Here is a 20,690-nt window from a genome sequence, read left to right on the forward strand (position 1 = left end):
TTACTCCAGCAGCAACCAGCTGAGGAGCTGCAGGAGAAATCCCCCTCAAAATAGGCTCTGTATGCTGTGCACATGTGATAGTTGTGTTGGATAAATAAGATACATGATGACTAACGAGAATACACAGTCCAATTTAATTCCACAAAATTATACAAATTAACCTATAGACCAATACTCATGATGGTCAAATGTATTTCCATCGACTGGTATTAACATCAATGAATAAAAAGCATTATTTTGCAATGGGATTTATTTCCTCCCGGTCATTTTGGCTAAAGTAAACCCTGCTATTTGTGGACATACACAAGCGTGGGTGTATGTTAGCTGAATCAAATGGAGGTTAGGTTTAAGAGAGGAGAGCAGGTAGAGTGTGTGGCTGTGTGTGTGTGGGGGGGGGTATCTCATCGCAGAAGTATCATAGTAAAACATTGGTTTGCTGTTTTCCTCTTTTGTGTTATACAAGGATGCAGTAATAAAAAAGAGAGAACTGAGAGAGATGCACACTGTCTCTGGGGACCCTTATAAGGCTGCTTCTTTCTGTGTCCACCATACACACACAGACACACACGCAGAACTGGGGGGCTGGATGGGAACCTGGGGAAAGGAAAGGGGAGTGTGACGGCTGGATTAGGGAGGACCCAGCGGGATGCTGCCGACAATTTCCTGCGATTTCCCCCGGAGCTCTGTGGAGACTTCCTACTGGAGCACAGGACGGACAGAGGCATGAAATTACCAGATTAAAACTGATCTCTGGTTTAAAACACCGACATAGACTGTGCCCCCCCCCCCCCCCGACCCCACCCCACACACACACAACAGATTAGTTCCCCAACTTCACCGATGACCTTGCCCAACTATGTGTGGGGTTTTGAAGGTGATGAAGTTTGTGTTTGGCCCTGGTATTCTCTGGTGTTTGTCTGTCTCTGGCCACTGCCATCAGGTAATGCAGTAGGATGGCCATGCTGGTGTAACCATAGACTATAGAACAGCATTAGTTTTAAAATGGTGTTCTGTATCCATGGGTGTAACATTCTAGCAGACTGCCAACGTTCTAAATGCTGCTGTGTGGTTGTATAGGTACAGTGTGTGCTGTGTGCCCTCTGCATTGTCCTATACTCGGCACAAATACCATCCACCTAGTGGCTGGTGAACTTTGGAAATGTCAGACACTGCTCCTCACAGAAAGGGCTTGCGTTTCATTGTTGGGGATTTTGGATCCCAAACGTTCTTTGTACTCTGTCCCATCGAACGATTTTGAAGTCACCAAGTGAACAGAACCAATGTATCTAGGCAGGACATTTTCTTTAGCCGTGAACCAAATGAATGAATGTACTGCTAGCATGAGCGGTGTGTTATGAACAATATACTGCAGGAAACATAACGCAAAGGACACAGAGTACATAGCAACAAGGCTCATCAGAGTCAAGGAAAACAGACACCACACAAAACCAGGATTAACTGTTATTCCCCAGTAACGCCTACAGCCTTTTTATAATGCTGCATTAGTCTCCCACTCTCCCCTCCCTCTCTATCTCTTTCTTTCTCTTTCTCGCTCTACCCCTCCCTTTACCCTTCCCTCTCTATCCCTCATCGCCATCTCTCTCTCTCCCACCAAACACAGCAGTTTGCCCCGAGCCAGGTGCAACAGTGTCTCTCCAGAGAGGCACTATGTGATGAGCTGCTCCTGAATATACAGTACCAGTCAAACGTTTGGACACATCCACTCATTCAAAGGTTTTTCTGTATTTGTACTATTTTCTACATTGTAGAATAATAGTGAAGACATCACAACTATGAAATAACACATGGAATCATGTAGTAACCAAGAAAGTGTTTAACAAACTATAATATATTTTATATTCTTCAAAGTAGCCACCCTTTGCCTTGATGACATCTTTGCACACTCTTGGCATTCACTCAACCAACTTCATGAGGAATAATTTTCCAACAGTCTTGAAGGAGTTCCCACATATGCTGCTTTTCCTTCACTCTGCGGTCCAACTCATCCCAAACCATCTCAATTGGGTTGAGGTCAGGTGATTGTGGAGGCCAGGTCATCTGATGCAGCACTCCATCACTCTCCTTCTTGGTCAAATAGCCCTTACACAGCCTGGAGGTGTGTTGGGTCGTTGTCCTGTTGAAAAACAAATGAGAGTCCCACTAAGCGCAAACCAGAATTCTGTGGTAGCCATGCTTGTTAAGTGTACCTTGAATTCTAAATAAATCACTGACAGTCTCACCAGCAAAGCACCCCCACACCATCACACCTCCTCCTCAATGCTTCACGGTGGGAACCACACATGAGGAGATCATCCGTTCACCTACTCTGCATCTCACAAAGACACTGCGGTTGGAAACAAAAATCTAAAATTTGGACTCATCTGACCAAAGGACAGACTTCCACCAGTCTAATGTCCACTCCTTGTGTTTCTTGGCCCAAGCAAGTCTCTTCTTATTGGTGTTCTTTAGTAGTGGGTTCTTCGCAGCAATTCGACCATGAAGACCTGATTCACACAGTCTCCTCTGAACAGTTGATGTTGAGATGTGTCTGTTACTTGAACTCTGTGAAGCATTTATTATCTACAATGTAGAAAATAGTAAAAATAAAGAAAACCCTGGAATGAGTAGGTGTGTCCAAGTAGGTGTTGACTGGTACTGTACATACAGTGCATGTGTTGTTTACATGGAGACGTGGTGGCTCAGTCAGCCGAACCACTTGCTACTGCAGTAAGCCCTCAGAGAAACACACTACATGGAATGGAAATGCAGAGTGGGGGGAGAGAGGGAGGAGAGAGAGAGCTTCATGTATTGAATTAAAGGAGTAGCTCTGAGCTCTAAGCCCTGCAGTATGCACTGTGCTGTGTACAGTGTGCAGTCAGTGGTCTACACAGGATAAGCATGGCGTTTCTCCTACTGTTTTCTATTATTTAAGATGCAGATGTTTGTTTGTCATTTCTGTGTGTATACAAACAGACATTCTACAGCATCAGAGACAACTGTTAATGTTTCGTTGTTTGGAGATTGTTTGTTTCCTTTCTCCTTGTTGTCTAGACCAGTGAGCTGATTGGATGATGATGTGTCTGAACTCTTGGGCTCACATATGAACTCACAGGACCAACAAGAGAAGAATACTGACTTGAGTGTTTCTAATTCAGGTATCATTGACAGAAAACAGTTACTGTCAAACCCCAAACCCACTTTTCCTCTCCTCTCTCAGATGGTGGGATTGAGTGTTTGGAAGCTCTTCAGTGCCCCCTTGTGGTGTGTGGGACTGGTATTTATTGGACCACCACTGTGTCTCCTATTCATGTTAAGATTTCCAAAACAGAGATGTGATACAAAACATGGCCGAGATTTCATCAGAATGTCATTTCTTGGTTTCTACGTAAAAGTTAGCGCTAAGAGTGGTATCTCTGTGAGGGGGACTGTACCAGCATGACCGTGAGTTAGAGTGTTCGTTAGGGGGCTCTTTGTACTATTTGTACATAGTGAAATGTCTAGATAAGGTCTTGGGTATCTAGTCTGAGCTGTGTTTCACACCTCAGGGGTTTGGTAACAGTGTTTGTGGAAGGGGCTGAAAGCGTCAGACTTTTCCACCTGAACACCCTTTAGTAATGACATCACATCTGACGTACACTCTCCCCCTGGAGGCAACGTGTGTGTGTGCTTGCGTGTGTGTGTACGTGCGTGCACACCTATGTATTGTCGTCATCCCAGTCCCAATACATGACCCGAAAGCAACAGAATGACCTAGTTAGCCGTCTCTCTACTGCTAACCAGTGTGCAATACTATTCCATATCTGCTATTTCTCTACGTACAGTAGTGTACTAATTTATGTGTTGAAGGACTGAGAAGAATAACGGTGTGTAATTTCCTGTCTCCACAGGAAGTGCCCTGAACCTGACGTGCAGAGCTTTCTTTGGCTACGCAGGGGACGCCAGTCCGCTAGTCTACTGGATGAAGGGAGAGAAGTTCATCGAGGACCTGGATGAGGAGAGAATCGAAGAGAGCGAAATCAAGTAAGACACATGGTTGTTTTACTCACCGCAATTCTAATGTAGTAACAATATGGCTTAATATGTAATCATGTTGTTGTAAGTCACCCAGATACGATTAGGATAACTGAGTATATTGTAAATATGGTCAGTGTGTAACATGAACCATGTATAACTACAGTAGCCTAATAAAAACACAGTACACTGTTCAAATTGACATATTTACAGATACATCACACAGCAACATCCCAAAACACCATTTACCATTGGATACTATAGTAGACCAAACTATGATGTAATACTTTAAGCCCAAAACCTTTGATGAGCTATTATTTATATTGTCATGTCTAACCGTTACCCATTCCCTTTGTAAGCGCAGACAGACAGGCAGACAAACCCAGTCTGTTGCTCCTACTGTCACTGCTCTTTCATCATCAGGCATCTCTAGCACACCAAAGACAAGTCTATCTAGTGTCTGTATGTCTGTACGTCTGTCTGGCTGTTTGCTCTAGTCTAGCCGTTCATACGGATCTGTTCCTTCATGCTCTCTTCTCTGTTTCACACTCAAACACTACTGAGTCCACTGAACACTACAGCTGTGTTCGAATACTCATACTAACTGCACTAACCATACTGTTTGTGACGTAAATTGAGTATGTAGTATGCTTATTGGTCATAGTATGGTTATAGTTAATATGCCAAAAGTTTACGGATGTTGTACTAAATTCGCCAAAATACGAAGTATACAAGCAGTGGACACAATTTCCGTGTGATTAGGACCCATAATGCAATTCTTCCGAAAATGGGCGTGGCTTCACATCATTTTCAGATTTGAAGAAAATGACGAAAAATATGCAGCCAAAGCCCGACGAGAGCGGATACAAATTCATTGCTTTAAATAATTATGACAAATGTTAAGAAAATGTTGAGCAATGTAAAAAAAAAAAAAAAAAAAGACTTTTCAAATAAGTAACATTACACATTATGTTGGGTGACAATTTGTTAGCTACGCTATCCTTACGAACCGCATAGCATTACAGCAGTATGAAACGTTAGCTAATTACCTAACGTTAGTTGGCTACTTATACATCAAACTTGCCAGGCAGTATATACAAGAAAAAGTGTAATTGAATTGTTGCCAGCAGCACACCAACGCTCTGGATAACATGAAAACAGCCTAACCAGCTCTGCTAGGGCATGTAAATGTATATGTGTCTGGAAATAGCTAGCAAGCTAGCCAACATTAGCCTGGGTGTTTGACTGCCGTTGTGAGGTCAGAACACTCGGATACAGTATTTTTTTTAAATTGAACCTTTATTTAACTAGGCAAGTCAGTGAAGAACAAATTCTTACTTACAATGACAGCCTAGTTACCTGCCTTGTTCAGGGGCAGAACAACATATTTTTACCTTGTCAGCTTAGGGATTCAGATCCAGCAACCTTTTGGTTACTGGCCCAACACTAACCACTAGGCTACCTGCCGCCCCAGGTAGCCTAGTAGCCATTGGCCACTTTAATAAATGGAACACTAGTCACTTTAATAATGCCACTTTAAGAATGTTTACATATCTCGCATTACTCATCTCATATGTATATAATGTATACTGTATTTATACTGTATACTGTATATGTATGTATACTGTATACTGTATACACTATCTATTTTTTACTATCGATTGCATCTTAGCCGCTCTGTCACTGCTCATCTATATATTTTATACTTATATATGCTTATCCCTTTCCTTTACTAGATTGTGTGTATTAGGTTTTGTTGTGGAATTTGTTAGATATTAGGTTTTGTTGTGGAATTGTTTGAAATTACCTGTTAGATACTGCTGCCCTGTCGGATCTAGAAGCATAAGCATTTTGCTACACTCACAATAACATCTGCTAACCATCTGTATGTGACCAATAAAATGTGATTTGATTTGATTTAATCAACCCTACTCCTCGGCCAGAGCGTCCAGTGACGCAAAACGATCTGAGTTTACGTACGGACAATCTGACAACGCTCTGGATATACGAACACACTCTGAGCGCACTCTGGCACTCCAGAATTGAATTTACGAACAAACCCAAAATCGTTAAATGTCTAGCTAGTCATTTGTTATGCTAACAAGCTAGCAAGAGGTTGCATAGCAACAGCATCAACTTCAGGTTGACAGGCGAAGCGCTAGTACACTCAACTGAAAGAATACCGTTCGTTTACAGTATACTAAAATGAATTGATAGTACATATCAAATCAAATCTATTTATAAAGCCCTTCTTACATCTGCTGATATCTCAAAGTGCTGTACAGAAACCCAGCCTAAAACCCCAAACAGCAAGCAATGCAGGTGTAGAAGCAAGGTGGCTAGGAAAAACTCCCTAGAAAGGCCAGAACCTAGGAAGACACCGAGAGAGGAACCAGGCTATGAGGGGTGGCCAGTCCTCTTCTGGCTGTGCCTGGTGGAGATTATAACAGAACATGGCCAAGATGTTCAAATGTTCATAGATGGTTCTCGAGGGTGCAAAAGGTCAGCACCTCAGGAGTAAATGTCAGTTGGCTTTTCATAGCCGATCATTAAGAGTATCTCTACCGCTCCTGCTGTCTCTAGAGAGTTGAAAACAGTAGGTCTGGGACAGGTAGCACGTCCGGTGAACAGGTCAGGGTTCCACAGCTGCAGGCAGAACAGCTGAAACTGGAGCAGCAGCACGGCCAGGTGGACTGGGGACAGCAAGGCGTCATCAGGCCAGGCAGTCCCGAGGCATTGTCCTAGGGCTCAGGTCCTCCGAGAGAGAGAGAAAGAAAGAAAGAAAGAAAGAAAGAAAGAAAGAAAGAAAGAAAGAAAGAAAGAAAGAAAGAAAGAAAGAAAGAAAGAAAGAAAGAAAGAAAGAAAGAAAGAAGGAAAGAAAGAAAGAGAATTAGAGAGCGCATACTTGAATTCACACAGGACACCGGATAAGACAGGAGATATACTCCAGATATAACAGACTGACCCTAGCCCCCCGATACATAAACTACTGCAGCATAAATACTGGAGGCTGAGACAGGAGGGGTCGGGAGACACTGTGGGCCCATCCGACGATACCCCCGGACAGGGCCAAACAGGCAGGATATAACCCCAACCACTTTGCCAAAGCACAGCCCCCACACCACTAGAGGGATATCTTCAACCACCAACTTACCAGCCTGAGACAAGGCCGAGTATAGCCCACAAAGTTCTCCTCCACGGCACAACTCAAGGGGGGGCCAACCCAAACAGGAAGATCATGTCAGTGACTCAACCCACTCAAGTGACGCACCCCTCCTAGGGATGGCATGGAAGAGCACCAGTAACTCAGCCCCTATAATAGGGTTAGAAGCAGAGAATCCTAGTGGAGAGAGGGGAACAGCAAGGGCGGTTCGTTGCTCCAGTGCCTTTCCGTTCACCTTCACACTCCTGGGCCAGACTACACTCAATCGTAGGACCTACTGAAGAGATGAGTCTTCAATAAAGACTTAAAGGTTGAGACCGAGTCTGCGTCTTTCACATGGGTAGGCAGACCATTCCATAAAAATGGAGCTCTATAGGAGAAAGCCCTGCCTCCAGCTGTTTGCTTAGAAATTCTAGGGACAGTTAGGAGGCCTGCGTCTTGTGACCGTAGCATACGTGTAGGTATGTACGGCAGGACCACATCGGAAAGATGGGTAGGAGCAAGCCCATGCAATGCTTTGTAAGTTAGCAGTAAAACCTTGAAAAAAGCTGTCCTTGAAACAGTCTTGATATGTTCGTCAAAAGAGAGATCAGGGACCAGAGTAACGCCGAGGTCCTTCACAGTTTTATTTGCAACGACTGTACAACCATCAAGATTAATTGTCAGATTCAACAGAAGATCTCTTTGTTTCTTGGGACCTAGAACAAGCATCTCTGTTTTGTCCGAGTTTAAAAGTAGAACATTTGCAGCCATCCACTTCCTTATGTCTGAAACACAGGTTTCCAGCGAGGGCAATTTTGGGGCTTCACCATGTTTCATCGAAATGTACGGCTGTGTGTCATCTACATAGCAGTGAAAGTTAACATTATGTTTCCGAATGACATCACGAAGAGGTAAAATATATAGTGAAAACAATAGTGGTCCTAAAACGGAACCTTGAGGAACACCGAAATTTACAGTTGATTTGTCGGAGGACAAACCATCCACAGAGACAACTGATATCTTTCCGACAGATAAGATCTAAACCAGGCCAGAACTTGTCCATGTAGACCAATTTGGGTTATGCAGAGCCTCGGTCCGATGCCATTAAAAGGTAATTTACCAACTTCACAAGTGCAGTCTCAGTGCTATGATGGGGTCTTAAACCAGACTGAAGCATTTCGTATACATTGTTTGTCTTCAGGAAAGCAGTGAGTTGCTGAGCAACAGCTTTTTCAAAAATATTTAGAGAGGAATGTGAGATTCGATGTAGGCCGATAGTTTTTTATATTTTCTGGGTTAAGGTTTGGCTTTTTCAAGAGAGGCTTTATTACTGCCACTTTTAGTGAATTTGGTACACATCCGGTGGATAGAGAGACGTTTATTATGTTCAACATTGGAGGGCCAAGCACAGGAAGCAGCTCTTTCAGTAGTTTAGTTGGAATAGGGTCCAGTATGCAGCTTGAAGGTTAGAGGCCATGATTATTTTCATCATTGTGTCAAGAGATATAGTACTAAAACGCTTGAGTGTCTCCCTTGATCCTAGGTCCTGGCAGAGTTGTGCAGACTCAGGACAACTGAGCTTTGGAGGAATACGCAGATTTAAAGTGGGGTCCGTAATTTGCTTTCTCGTGATAATGATCTTTTCGTCAAAGAAGTTCATGAATTTATCACTGCTGATGTGAAAGCCATCCTCTCTTGGGGAATGCTGCTTTTTAGTTAGCTTTGCGACAGTATCAAAAATAAATGTTGGATTGTTCTTATTTTTCTCAATTAAGTTAAAAATTTTGAAAAATAGGATGATCGAGCAGTAGTGAGGGCTCTTCGATACTGCACGGTACTGTCATTCCAAGCTAGTTGGAAGACTTCCAGTTTGGTGTTGCGCCATTTCTGTTCCAATTTTCTGGAAGCTTGCTTCAGAGCTCGGGTATTTTCTGTATACCAGGAAGCTAGTTTCTTATGACAAATGTTTTTTGTTTTTAGAGTTGCGACTGCATCTAGGGTATTGTGCAAGGTTAAATTGAGTTCCTCAGTTAGGTGGTTAACTGATTTTTGTACTCTGACGTCGTTGGGTATGCGGAGAGAGTCTGGAAGGGCATCTAGGAATCTTTGGGTTGTCCGAGAATTTGATGATTGATGATCCTTGATTGGGGTCTGAGCAGATTATTTGTTGCGATTGCAAACGTAATAAAATGGTGGTCCGATAGTCCAGGATTATGAGGAAAAACATTAAGATCCACAACATTTATTCCACTGGACAAAACTAGGTCCAGAGTACGACTGTGGCAGTGAGTAGGTCCGGAGACATGTTGGACAAAACCACTGAGTCGATGATGGCTCCGAAAGCCTTTTGGAGTGGGTCTGTGGACTTTTCCATGTGAATATTAAAGTCACCAAAAATGTGAATATTATCTGCTATGACTACAAGGTCCGATAGGAATTCAGGGAACTCAGTGAGGAACGCTGTATATGGCCGAAGAGGCCTGTAAACAGTAGCTATAAAAAGTGATTGAGTAGGCTGCATAGATTTCATGACTAGAAGCTCAAAAGACGAAAACGTCGGGGGGGTTTTGTAAATTGAAATTTGCTATCATAAATGTTAGCAACACCTCCGCCTTTGCGGGATGTGCCGGGGATATGGTCACTAGTGTAACCAGGAGGTGAGGCCTCATTTAACACAGTAAATTCATCAGGCTTAAGCCATGTTTCAGTTAGGCCAATCACATCAAGATTATGATCAGTGATTAGTTCATTGACTATAACTGCCTTGGAAGTGAGGGATCTAACATTAAGTAGCCCTATTTTGATATATGAGGTTACACAATCTCTTTCAATAATGGCAGGAATGGAGGAGGTCTTTATTCCAGTGAGATTGCTAAGACGAAGACCGCCATGTTTAGTTTTGTCCAACCTAGGTCGAGGCACAGACACGGTCTCAATGGGGTTAGCTGAGCTGACTACACTGTGCTAGTGGGAGACTCCACTAAGCTGGCAGGCTGGCTAACAGCCTGCTGCCTGGCCTGCACCCTATCTCATTGTGGAGCTAGGGGAGTTAGAGCCCAGTCTATGTTCATAGATAAGATGAGAGCACCCATCCAGCTAGGATGGAGTCCGTCACTCCTCAACAGGCCAGGCTTGGTCCTGTTTGTGGGTGAGTCCCAGAAAGAAGGCCAATTATCTACAAACTCTATCTTTTGGGAGGGGCAGAAAACAGTTTTCAACCAGCGATTGAGTTGTGAGACTCTGCTGTAGAGCTCATCACTCCCCCTAACTGGGAGGGGGCCAGAGACAATTACTCGATGCCGACACATCTTTCTAGCTGATTTACACGCTGAAGCTATGTTGCGCTTGGTGACCTCTGACTGTTTCATCCTAACATCGTTGGTGCCGACGTGGATAACAATATCCCTATACTCTCTACACTCGCCAGTTTTAGCTTTAGCCAGCACCATCTTCAGATTAGCCTTAGCGTCGGTATCCCTGCCCCCTGGTAAACAGTGTATGATCGCTGGATGATTCGTTTTAAGTCTAATACTGCGGGTGATGGCGTCGCCAATGACTAGGGTTTTCAATTTGTCAGAGCTAATGGTGGGAGGCTTCGGCGTCTCAGACCCCGTAACGGGAGGAGTAGAGACCAGAGAAGGCTCGGCCTCTGACTCCGACTCGCTGCTTAATGGGGAGAACCGGTTGAAAGTTTCTGTTCGGCTGAATGAGCGACACTGGTTGAGCTTTCCTACAGGATTTCCCTCCAGAAGCAATGAGAAAGTTGTCCGGCTGTGGGGACTGTGTGAGGGGATTTATACTACTATCTGTACTTACTGGTGGCACAGACGCTGTTTCATCCTTTCCTACACTGAAATTACCCTTGTCTAACGATTGTGTCTGAAGCTGGGCTTGCAGCACAGCTATCCTCGCCGTAAGGCGATCGTTCTCCTGGATATTATGAGTACAGCGACTGCAATTAGAAGGCATCATGTTAATGTTACTACTTAGCTTTGGCTGGTGGAGGTCCTGACGAACCATGTCCAGATAAAGCTTCCGGAGTGAAAAAGTTGAATGAAAAAAAAGTTGAGCGAGGGAAAAACTAAAAATATAATTAATTAACTTAATTAATTAAGTAATTAAAAAGTAAAAAGCGTAAAGTTGTCAGGTAGCAAAGTAAGGTTAGCAACAAAACGCAAAACGTTTTGTATGTAGTATATAATCATTAAGTATGTACAGTTGAAGTCTGAAGTTTACATACACCTTAGCCAAATAGATTTAAACTCAGTTTTTCACAATTCCTGACATTTAATCCTAGTATAAATTCCCTGTCTTAGGTCAATTAGGATCACCACTTTATTTTAAGAATGTGAAATGTCAGAATAATAGCAGAGAGAATGATTTATTTCAGCTTTTATTTCTTTCATCACATTCCCAGTGTGTTTACATACACAAGTTTACATACACTCAATTAGTATTTGGTAGCATTGCCTTTAAATTGTTTAACTTCTCTGGGATAACCAACAGCCAGTGAAATTGCAGGGCGCCAAATTCAAAACAACAGAAATCTCATAATTAAAATTCCTCAAACATACAAGTTTTATACACCATTTTAAAGATAAACTTCTCGTTAATCCAGCCAAAGTGTCTGATTTCAAAAAGGATTTACGGCGAAAGCACACCTTGCGATTATGTCAGCTCAGTACATAGCCACAGAAAAACACAGCCATTTTTCCAGCCAAAGAGAGGAGTAACAAAAAGCAGAAATATAGTTAAAATGAATCACTAACCTTTGATGATCTTCATCAGATGACACTCATAGGACTTCATGTTACACAATACATGTATGTTTTGTTCGGTAAAGTTCATATTTATATCCAAAAATCGGAGTTTAGGCGGGACACTACTGTCTCACTTGGCCAAAAGCCAGAGAAAATGCAGCGCGCCAAATTCAAATAAAATACTATAAAAATCTAACTTTCATTAAATCACACATGAAAGACACCAAGTTAAAGCTACACATGTTGTGAATCCAGCTAACATGTCTGATTTCAAATAGGCTTTTCGGCGAAAGCACACCAAACGTTTATGTTAGGTCAGTACATAGCCACAGAAAAACACAGCCATTTTCCCAGCCAAAGATAGGAGTCACAAAAAGCAGAAATAGAGATAAAATTAATCACTAACCTTTGATGATCTTCATCAGATGACACTCATAGGACATCATGTTACACAATACATGTATGTTTTGTTCAATAATGTGCATATTTATATCCACAAATCTCGGTTTACATTGGCGCCATGTTCAGAAATGCCTCCAAAATATCCGGAGAAATTGCAGAGAGCAACGTCAAATAACATAAATACTCATCATAAACTTTGATGAAAGATACATGTTTTACATAGAATTAAAGATACACTTGTTCTTAATGCAACCGCTGTGTCAGATTTCAAAAAAACTTTACGGAGAAAGCACACCATGCAATAATCTGAGACGGCGCTCAGATATAACAACATTTCTCCGCCATGTTGGAGTCAACAGAAATACGAAATTACATCATAAATATTCCCTTACCTTTGATAATCTTCATCAGAATGCACTCCCAGGAATCCTAGTTCCACAATAAATCGCTGTTTTGTTCGATAATGTCCATTACTTATCTCCAAGTAGCTAGCACGTTTAGTACACATGTCCAAACGCTCGCGCAGATGCAGGCGAACTCGGACGAAAACTTCAAAAAGTTATATTACAGGTCGAATAAACTGGTCAAACTAAGTAGAGAATCAATCTTCAGGATGTTGTTATCATATATATCCAATAACGTTCCAACCGGAGCATTCCTTTGTGTCTACAGAAATAATGGAACGCAAGGCGATATCATTTGGAATGAGCGTGACCAAGAACTGGCACTCTGCCAGACGACTGACTGAAACACCTCCCATCCGGTCCCACTTCACAGTAGAGGCTTCATTCAACGTTCTGCAGACTGTTGACATCTAGTGGAAGGCGTAGGAAGTGCAAACAGATCCATATCTTACAGGGATTTGAATAGGCGATGAGTTGAACATCGACCAGCCTCAGAATTCTCACTTCCTGTTTGGATTTTTTCTCAGGTTTTTGCCTGCCATATGAGTTATGTTATACTCACAGACATAATTCAAACAGTTTTAGAAACTTCAGAGTGTTTTCTATCCAATAATATGCATATATTAGCATCTGGGACGGAGTTGGAGGCAGTTCACTCTGGGCACGCTATTCATCCAAAAGTGAAAATGCTGCCCCCTATCACAAATAAGTTTTAACTTGGGTCAAACGTTTCGGGTAGCCTTCCACAAGCTTCCCACAATAAGTTGGGTGAATTTTGGCCCATTCCTCCTGACAGAGCTGGTGTAACTGAGTCAGGATTGTAGGCCTCCTTGCTCGAACACGCTTTTCAGTTCTGCCCACACATTTTCTATAGGATTGAGGTCAGGGCTTTGTGATGGCCACTCCAATACCTTGACTTTGTTGTCCTTAAGCCACTTTGCCTTAAGCCATAACTTTGGAAGTATGCTTGGGGCCATTGTCCATTTGGAAGACCCATTTGCGACCAAGCTTTAACTTCCTGACAGATGTCTTGAGATGTTGCTTCAATATATCCACATGCTTTTCTTTCCTTATGAAGCCATCTATTTTGTGAAGTGCACCAGTCCCTCCTGCAGCAAAGCATCCCCACAGCATGATGCTGCCACCCCCGTGCCTCACGGTTGGGATGGTGTTTTTCAGCTTGCAAGCCTCCCCCTTTTTCCTACAAACATAATGATGGTCATTATGGCCAAACAGTTCTATTTTTGTTTCATCAGACCAGAGGACATTTCTCCAAAAAGTACGATCTTTGTCCCCATGTGCAGTTGCAAACCGTAGTCTGGCTTTTTTATGGCAGTTTTGGAGCAGTGGCTTCTTCCTTGCTGAGCGGCCTTTCAGGTTATGTCGATATAGGACTTGTTTTACTGTGGATGTAGATACTTTTGTACCTATTTCCTCCAGCATCTTCACAAGGTCCTTTGCTGTTGTTCTGGGATTAATTTACACCTTTCGCACCAAATTACGTTCATCTCTAGGAGACAGAACACGTCTCCTTCCTGAGCGTTATGACGCCTGCGTGGTCCCAATGTGTTTATACTTGCGTACAATTGTTTGTAAATATGAACATGGTACCTTCAGGTGTTTGGAAATTGCTCCCAAGGATGAACCAGACTTGTGGAGGTCTACATTTTTTTTCTGAGGTCTTGGCTGATTTCTTTTGATTTTCCCATGATGTCAAGCAAAGAGGCACTGAGTTTGAAGGTAGGCCTTGAAATACATCCACAGATACACCTCCAATTGACTCAAATGATGTCAATAAGCCTATCAGAAGCTTCTAAAGCCATGACATAATTTTCTGGAAATTTTCAAGCTATTTAAAGGCACAGTCAGCTTAGTGCATGTAAACTTCTGACCCACTGGAATTGTGATACAGAGAATTATGAGTGAAGTAATCTATCTGTAAACAATTGTTGGAAAAATGACTTGTGTCATGCACAAAGTAGATGTCCTAACAAACTTGCCAAAACTATATTAACAAGAAATGTGTGGAGTGATTGAAAAACGAGTTTTAATGACTCCAACCTAAGTGTATGTAAACTTCCGACTTCAACTGTAGTATACAGTATGTTAGTATGGGTATTCAAACACAGCTCTAAGCTGATGTTGAAACATTTAAAACAAGAGCGTTTCAGCTCGTTCTCTTTATGATGTCATGCGTTTAACCTGTACCGCCCCTGCGTTCCGCCAGCGGAACTCCTCCCACATTCCACTGAAAAGGCAGAGCGCGAAATTCAAAATATATTTTTTAGAAATATTTAACTTTCACACATTAACAAGTCCAATACAGCAAATGAAAGATACACATCTTGTGAATCCAGTCAACATGTCCGATTTTTAAAATGTTTTACAGCGAAAACAGCACGTATATTTATGTTAGCTCACCACCAAATACAAAGAAAGACAGACATTTTTCACAGCACAGGTAGCATGCACAAAGCCAACCTAACTAACCAAGAACCAACCAAACTAACCAAGAAACAACTTCATCAGATGACAGTCTTATAACATGTTACACAATAAATCTATGTTTTGTTCGAAAAATGTGCATATTTGAGGTATAAATCAGTTTTACATTGCAGCTACCATCAGAGCTACCGTCAAAAATAGCACCGAAGCAGCCAGAGCAATTATAGAGACCAACGTGTATTACCTAATTACTCATCATAAAACATTTCTTAAAAATACACAGCGTACAGCAATTGAAAGACACAGATCTTGTGAATCCAGACAATATTTCAGATGTTCTAAGTGTTTTACAGCGAAAACACAATATAGGGTTATATTAGCTTAGCACAATAGCAAACATCACAATAGCTCACAATAGCATTGATTCAAGCCAAACATAGCCATTACGTATAAACCACCAAAAGATATTAATTTTTTCACTAACCTTCTCAGAATTCTTCAGATGACAGTCCTGTAACATCATATTACAACATACATATAGAGTTTGTTCGAAAATGTGCATATTTAGCAGCACAAATCGTGTTATACAATGAGAAAAGTAGCAAAGCTACCAGGAAAATGGCAGGAGAAATCTTTGAAGAGGCGCCTAATCTAATCAGTAACTATTCCAAAACTTGACTAAAAAATACAGGTTGGACAGCAATTGAAAGACAAATTAGTTCTTAATGCAATCGCTGAATTACATTTTTAAAATTATCGTTACTGCGCAATACAGGCTGCGATAACGCAATGCTATACTGCAAGAAATGGTGTCTCATGCATTTTACTTTTAACAACAGAACAATTAATTAAAAGCATAAAGACTGCTTACTATTAGCTGAGCTTCAATCAGAATCTTGGGCAAGGTGTCCTTTCTTCAAAACAGTCGTCTTTTGGCTGAAAGATGTCCTCTTGTCTAGTCGAATTAGCCGCTAAACGTTAGCCACCCACTGGAGAGGTGCCCAACAAATGGAAGCGCATGGCATTGAAAATCCAGAAAATCGCAATAAACTGCTATAAACTGCTATAAGTCGGTTTAAATTAACTACCTTAAGATGTCTTTAACACCTATAACGAATAAAAACATGACCGGAAATATATAACTACTAAAACGAAAGCTTTTGCAGGACGCCATTGTGATGTCTTCATGCGTCGAGCGCACTGCTGAAAAGAACGTTCCTTCTGCTCCAGGGTCTATATATAGGGCCCAGATTGCGCAATCCACTCCATTCAAAATCTCCCCGCTTACTGACATCTAGAGGAAGACGTATGCAGTGCATGTACCCTCATAGCTTGCATGGGGACTTATAAACTGATCTCAGAACAGGGACATCGATTTCTGAAATCTCACTCCCTCACAGGAAATGTGCTCTAACTCGAGTTCTGTTTCACTCAGAGACATAATTCAAACGGTTTTAGAAACTAGAGAGTGTTTTCTATCCAATAATAATAATAATATGCATATTGTACGAGCAAGAATTGAGTACGAGGCAGTTTAATTTGGGAACACATTTTTCCAAAGTCGAAATAGCACCCCCCCTGGGCTAAAGAGGTTAAACAAGCCCATTTCCCATGTCTATCTCTACATTGCAACACACTGTATTTAGCTAAGACATTCCCTTTGGGCCCCCCCACTCTCTCTTTCTCTCCTTCTCCCCCTCTCTCTATGCTATAACACACTTAAAACAAGCCTGTGTCTCTCTCTCTATGCTATAACACACTTAAAACAAGCCTGTGTCTCTCTCTCTATGCTATAACTCACTTAAAACAAGCCTGTGTCTCTCTCTCTATGCTATAACTCACTTAAAACAAGCCTGTGTCTCTCTCTCTATGCTATAACTCACTTAAAACAAGCCTGTGTCTCTCTCTCTCTATGCTATATCACACTTAGAACAAGCCTGTGTGTCTCTCTCTATGCTATAACACACTTTAAACAAGCCTGTGTCTCTCTCTCTCTATGCTATAACTCACTTTAAACAAGCCTGTGTCTCTCTCTCTATGCTATAACACACTTAAAACAAGCCTGTGTCTCTCTCTCTATGCTATAACTCACTTAAAACAAGCCTGTGTCTCTCTCTCTCTATGCTATAACACACTTTAAACAAGCCTGTGTCTCTCTCTCTCTATGCTATAACTCACTTAAAACAAGCCTGTGTCTCTCTCTCTATGCTATAACACACTTAAAACAAGCCTGTGTCTCTCTCTCTATGCTATAACTCACTTAAAACAAGCCTGTGTCTCTCTCTCTATGCTATAACTCACTTAAAACAAGCCTGTGTCTCTCTCTCTATGCTATAACTCACTTAAAACAAGCCTGTGTCTCTCTCTCTATGCTATAACTCACTTAAAACAAGCCTGTGTCTCTCTCTCTATGCTATATCACACTTAAAACAAGCCTGTGTCTCTCTCTCTCTATGCTATAACTCACTTAAAACAAGCCTGTGTCTCTCTCTCTATGCTATAACTCACTTAAAACAAGCCTGTGTCTCTCTCTCTATGCTATATCACACTTAGAACAAGCCTGTGTATCTCTCTCTATGCTATATCACACTTAAAACAAGCCTGTGTCTCTCTCTCTATGCTATAACTCACTTAAAACAAGCCTGTGTCTCTCTCTCTCTATGCTATAACACACGTAAAACAAGCCTGTGTCTCTCTCGCTATGCTATATCACACTTAAAACAAGCCTGTGTCTCTCTCTCTCTATGCTATAACTCACTTAAAACAAGCCTGTGTCTCTCTCTCTATGCTATAACTCACTTAAAACAAGCCTGTGTCTCTCTCTCTATGCTATATCACACTTAGAACAAGCCTGTGTATCTCTCTCTATGCTATATCACACTTAAAACAAGCCTGTGTCTCTCTCTCTATGCTATAACTCACTTAAAACAAGCCTGTGTCTCTCTCTCTCTATGCTATAACACACGTAAAACAAGCCTGTGTCTCTCTCGCTATGCTATATCACACTTAAAACAAGCCTGTGTCTCTCTCTCTATGCTATAACTCACTTTAAACAAGCCTGTGTATCTCTCTCTATGCTATAACACACTTTAAACAAGCCTGTGTCTCTCTCTCTATGCTATAACACACTTTAAAACAAGCCTGTGTCTCTCTCTCTCTATGCTATAACACACTTAAAACAAGCCTGTGTCTCTCTCTCTCTATGCTATAACACACTTTAAACAAGCCTGTGTCTCTCTCTCTATGCTATAACTCACTTTAAACAAGCCTGTGTCTCTCTCTATGCTATAACACACTTAAAACAAGCCTGTGTCTCTCTCTCTCTCTGCTATAACTCACTTTAAACAAGCCTGTGTCTCTCTCTATGCTATAACTCACTTTAAACAAGCCTGTGTCTCTCTCTATGCTATAACTCACTTAAAACAAGCCTGTGTCTCTCTCTCTATGCTATAACACACTTAAAACAAGCCTGTGTGTCTCTCTCTATGCTATAACACACTTAAAACACAAGCCTGTGTCTCTCTCTCTCTATGCTATATCACACTTAAAACAACCCTGTGTCTCTCTCTCTATGCTATATCACACTTAAAACAAGCCTGTGTCTCTCTCTCTATGCTATATCACACTTAAAACAAGCCTGTGTCTCTCTCTCTCTATGCTATATCACACTTAAAACAAGCCTGTGTCTCTCTCTCTATGCTATATCACACTTAAAACAAGCCTGTGTCTCTCTATGCTATATCACACTTAAAACAAGCCTGTGTCTCTCTCTCTATGCTATAACTCACTTAAAACAAGCCTGTGTCTCTCTCTATGCTATAACTCACTTAAAACAAGCCTGTGTCTCTCTCTCTATGCTATAACTCACTTAAAACAAGCCTGTGTCTCTCTCTCTCTATGCTATAACTCACTTAAAACAAGCCTGTGTCTCTCTCTCTATGCTATATCACACTTAAAACAAGCCTGTGTCTCTCTCTCTGTGCTATATCACACTTAAAACAAGCCTGTGTCTCTCTCTCTATGCTATATCACACTTAAAACAAGCCTGTGTCTCTCTCTCTATGCTATAACTCACTTAAAACAAGCCTGTGTCTCTCTCTATGCTATAACTCACTTAAAACAAGCCTGTGTCTCTCTCTCTATGCTATAACTCACTTAAAACAAGCCTGTGTCTCTCTCTCTATGCTATATCACACTTAAAACAAGCCTGTGTCTCTCTCTCTATGCTATAACTCACTTAAAACAAGCCTGTGTCTCTCTCTATGCTATAACTCACTTAAAACAAGCCTGTGTCTCTCTCTCTATGCTATAACTCACTTAAAACAAGCCTGTGTCTCTCTCTCTCTATGCTATAACTCACTTAAAACAAGCCTGTGTCTCTCTCTCTATGCTATAACACACTTAAAACAAGCATGTGTCTCTCTCTATGCTATAACACACTTTAAACAAGCCTGTGTCTCTCTCTCTCTATGCTATAACTCACTTAAAACAAGCCTGTGTCTCTATCTCTCTATGCTATAACACACTTTAAAACAAGCCTGTGTGTCTCTCTCTATGCTATAACACATTCAGATGGGTCTCTTCCTCTCCCTCTCTATCTGTCTTCCTCTACCCTCCAATAAATTCAAACGAGTCCACCTTATATACCCTCTCTCTCTCTTTGCTGTAGTAACACACTTAAAACAAGTCCATTTCCGTGTTTCTTTCCTTCCCAGTAGTGTAACATATTTAAACAAGTCCATTGGCTGGTCTGTGTGCGTGTTTCCCATTAGGCGCTGAGCGCTGTGTGTGGAGAGACTGCAGCTCTGGGGAGACGGCCTTGTCAGATAGTTAACAACCACCATTTCTCACCGTGCCTCGCCCCGCTATCGCTATCCGCTGCCCTCACCTACCCTCTCCCTCACCGCACGTAGCAGCATGCAAATGGATTAGGGGAGGGAGAAGGAGGGCTTGTGTGTTTGTTTTGTGAGTAGTCAGGTAAAGAGCTCAGTTTTTTAAGGTTAGTGATCACTCTCTTACTCCATATCTCTCTCTCTAGGATCCTCTCTCTCATCATCTGAAGGGCTATATGTGTTTAACACTTTAGACCCCAATATAATTCTAGAATGCTGCTGTAGATTACTGAGAATATTCAAGATAAAGCTCATTTTCTCACACATTTCAAACAAACAGACATAGCTCAAAAACAAAGAGGAACTGACAATTACAAGTTACTTTTAAAGAGCACAACCTATTATTTAATATGACACCACATTCATGTCAACAGGAATAACATGAATGTTGTCTCCATTGTTTAAAGACACTCACTTTCAAAAAACGTTTAACACTCAACAACAAAAAACCCTAGAGTATTTAAATTGCTGTAAATTTGACTAAATTACTCACTCAAAATGTACCCAGTATAGGGCTGTGGTCTAAGGCACTGCACCAGAACTCGGTCCACACGCCCTAGTGCCACACTCTTGGTTCCTCTCTTCTTGCCACTGTAGCCATATCACAAAGTGAATGCACAAGCTGCATTGT

General features: G+C 41.6%; 1 protein-coding gene across 1 annotated transcript in view; it reads left to right on the top strand.

The window, feature by feature from the left end:
- LOC120063915 (interleukin-1 receptor accessory protein-like 1) overlaps positions 1 to 20,690 on the top strand; it is a 179,693-nt gene that overhangs the window by 138,427 nt on the left and 20,576 nt on the right. The window contains exon 6 of the mRNA XM_039014228.1: positions 3,888 to 4,020. Within this exon, the coding sequence (XP_038870156.1) occupies positions 3,888 to 4,020 (133 nt within the window). The remainder of the gene's footprint in view (positions 1 to 3,887; positions 4,021 to 20,690) is intronic.

The sequence above is a fragment of the Salvelinus namaycush genome, chromosome 19 (assembly GCF_016432855.1).
Source record: "Salvelinus namaycush isolate Seneca chromosome 19, SaNama_1.0, whole genome shotgun sequence".
NCBI lineage: Eukaryota > Metazoa > Chordata > Actinopteri > Salmoniformes > Salmonidae > Salvelinus > Salvelinus namaycush.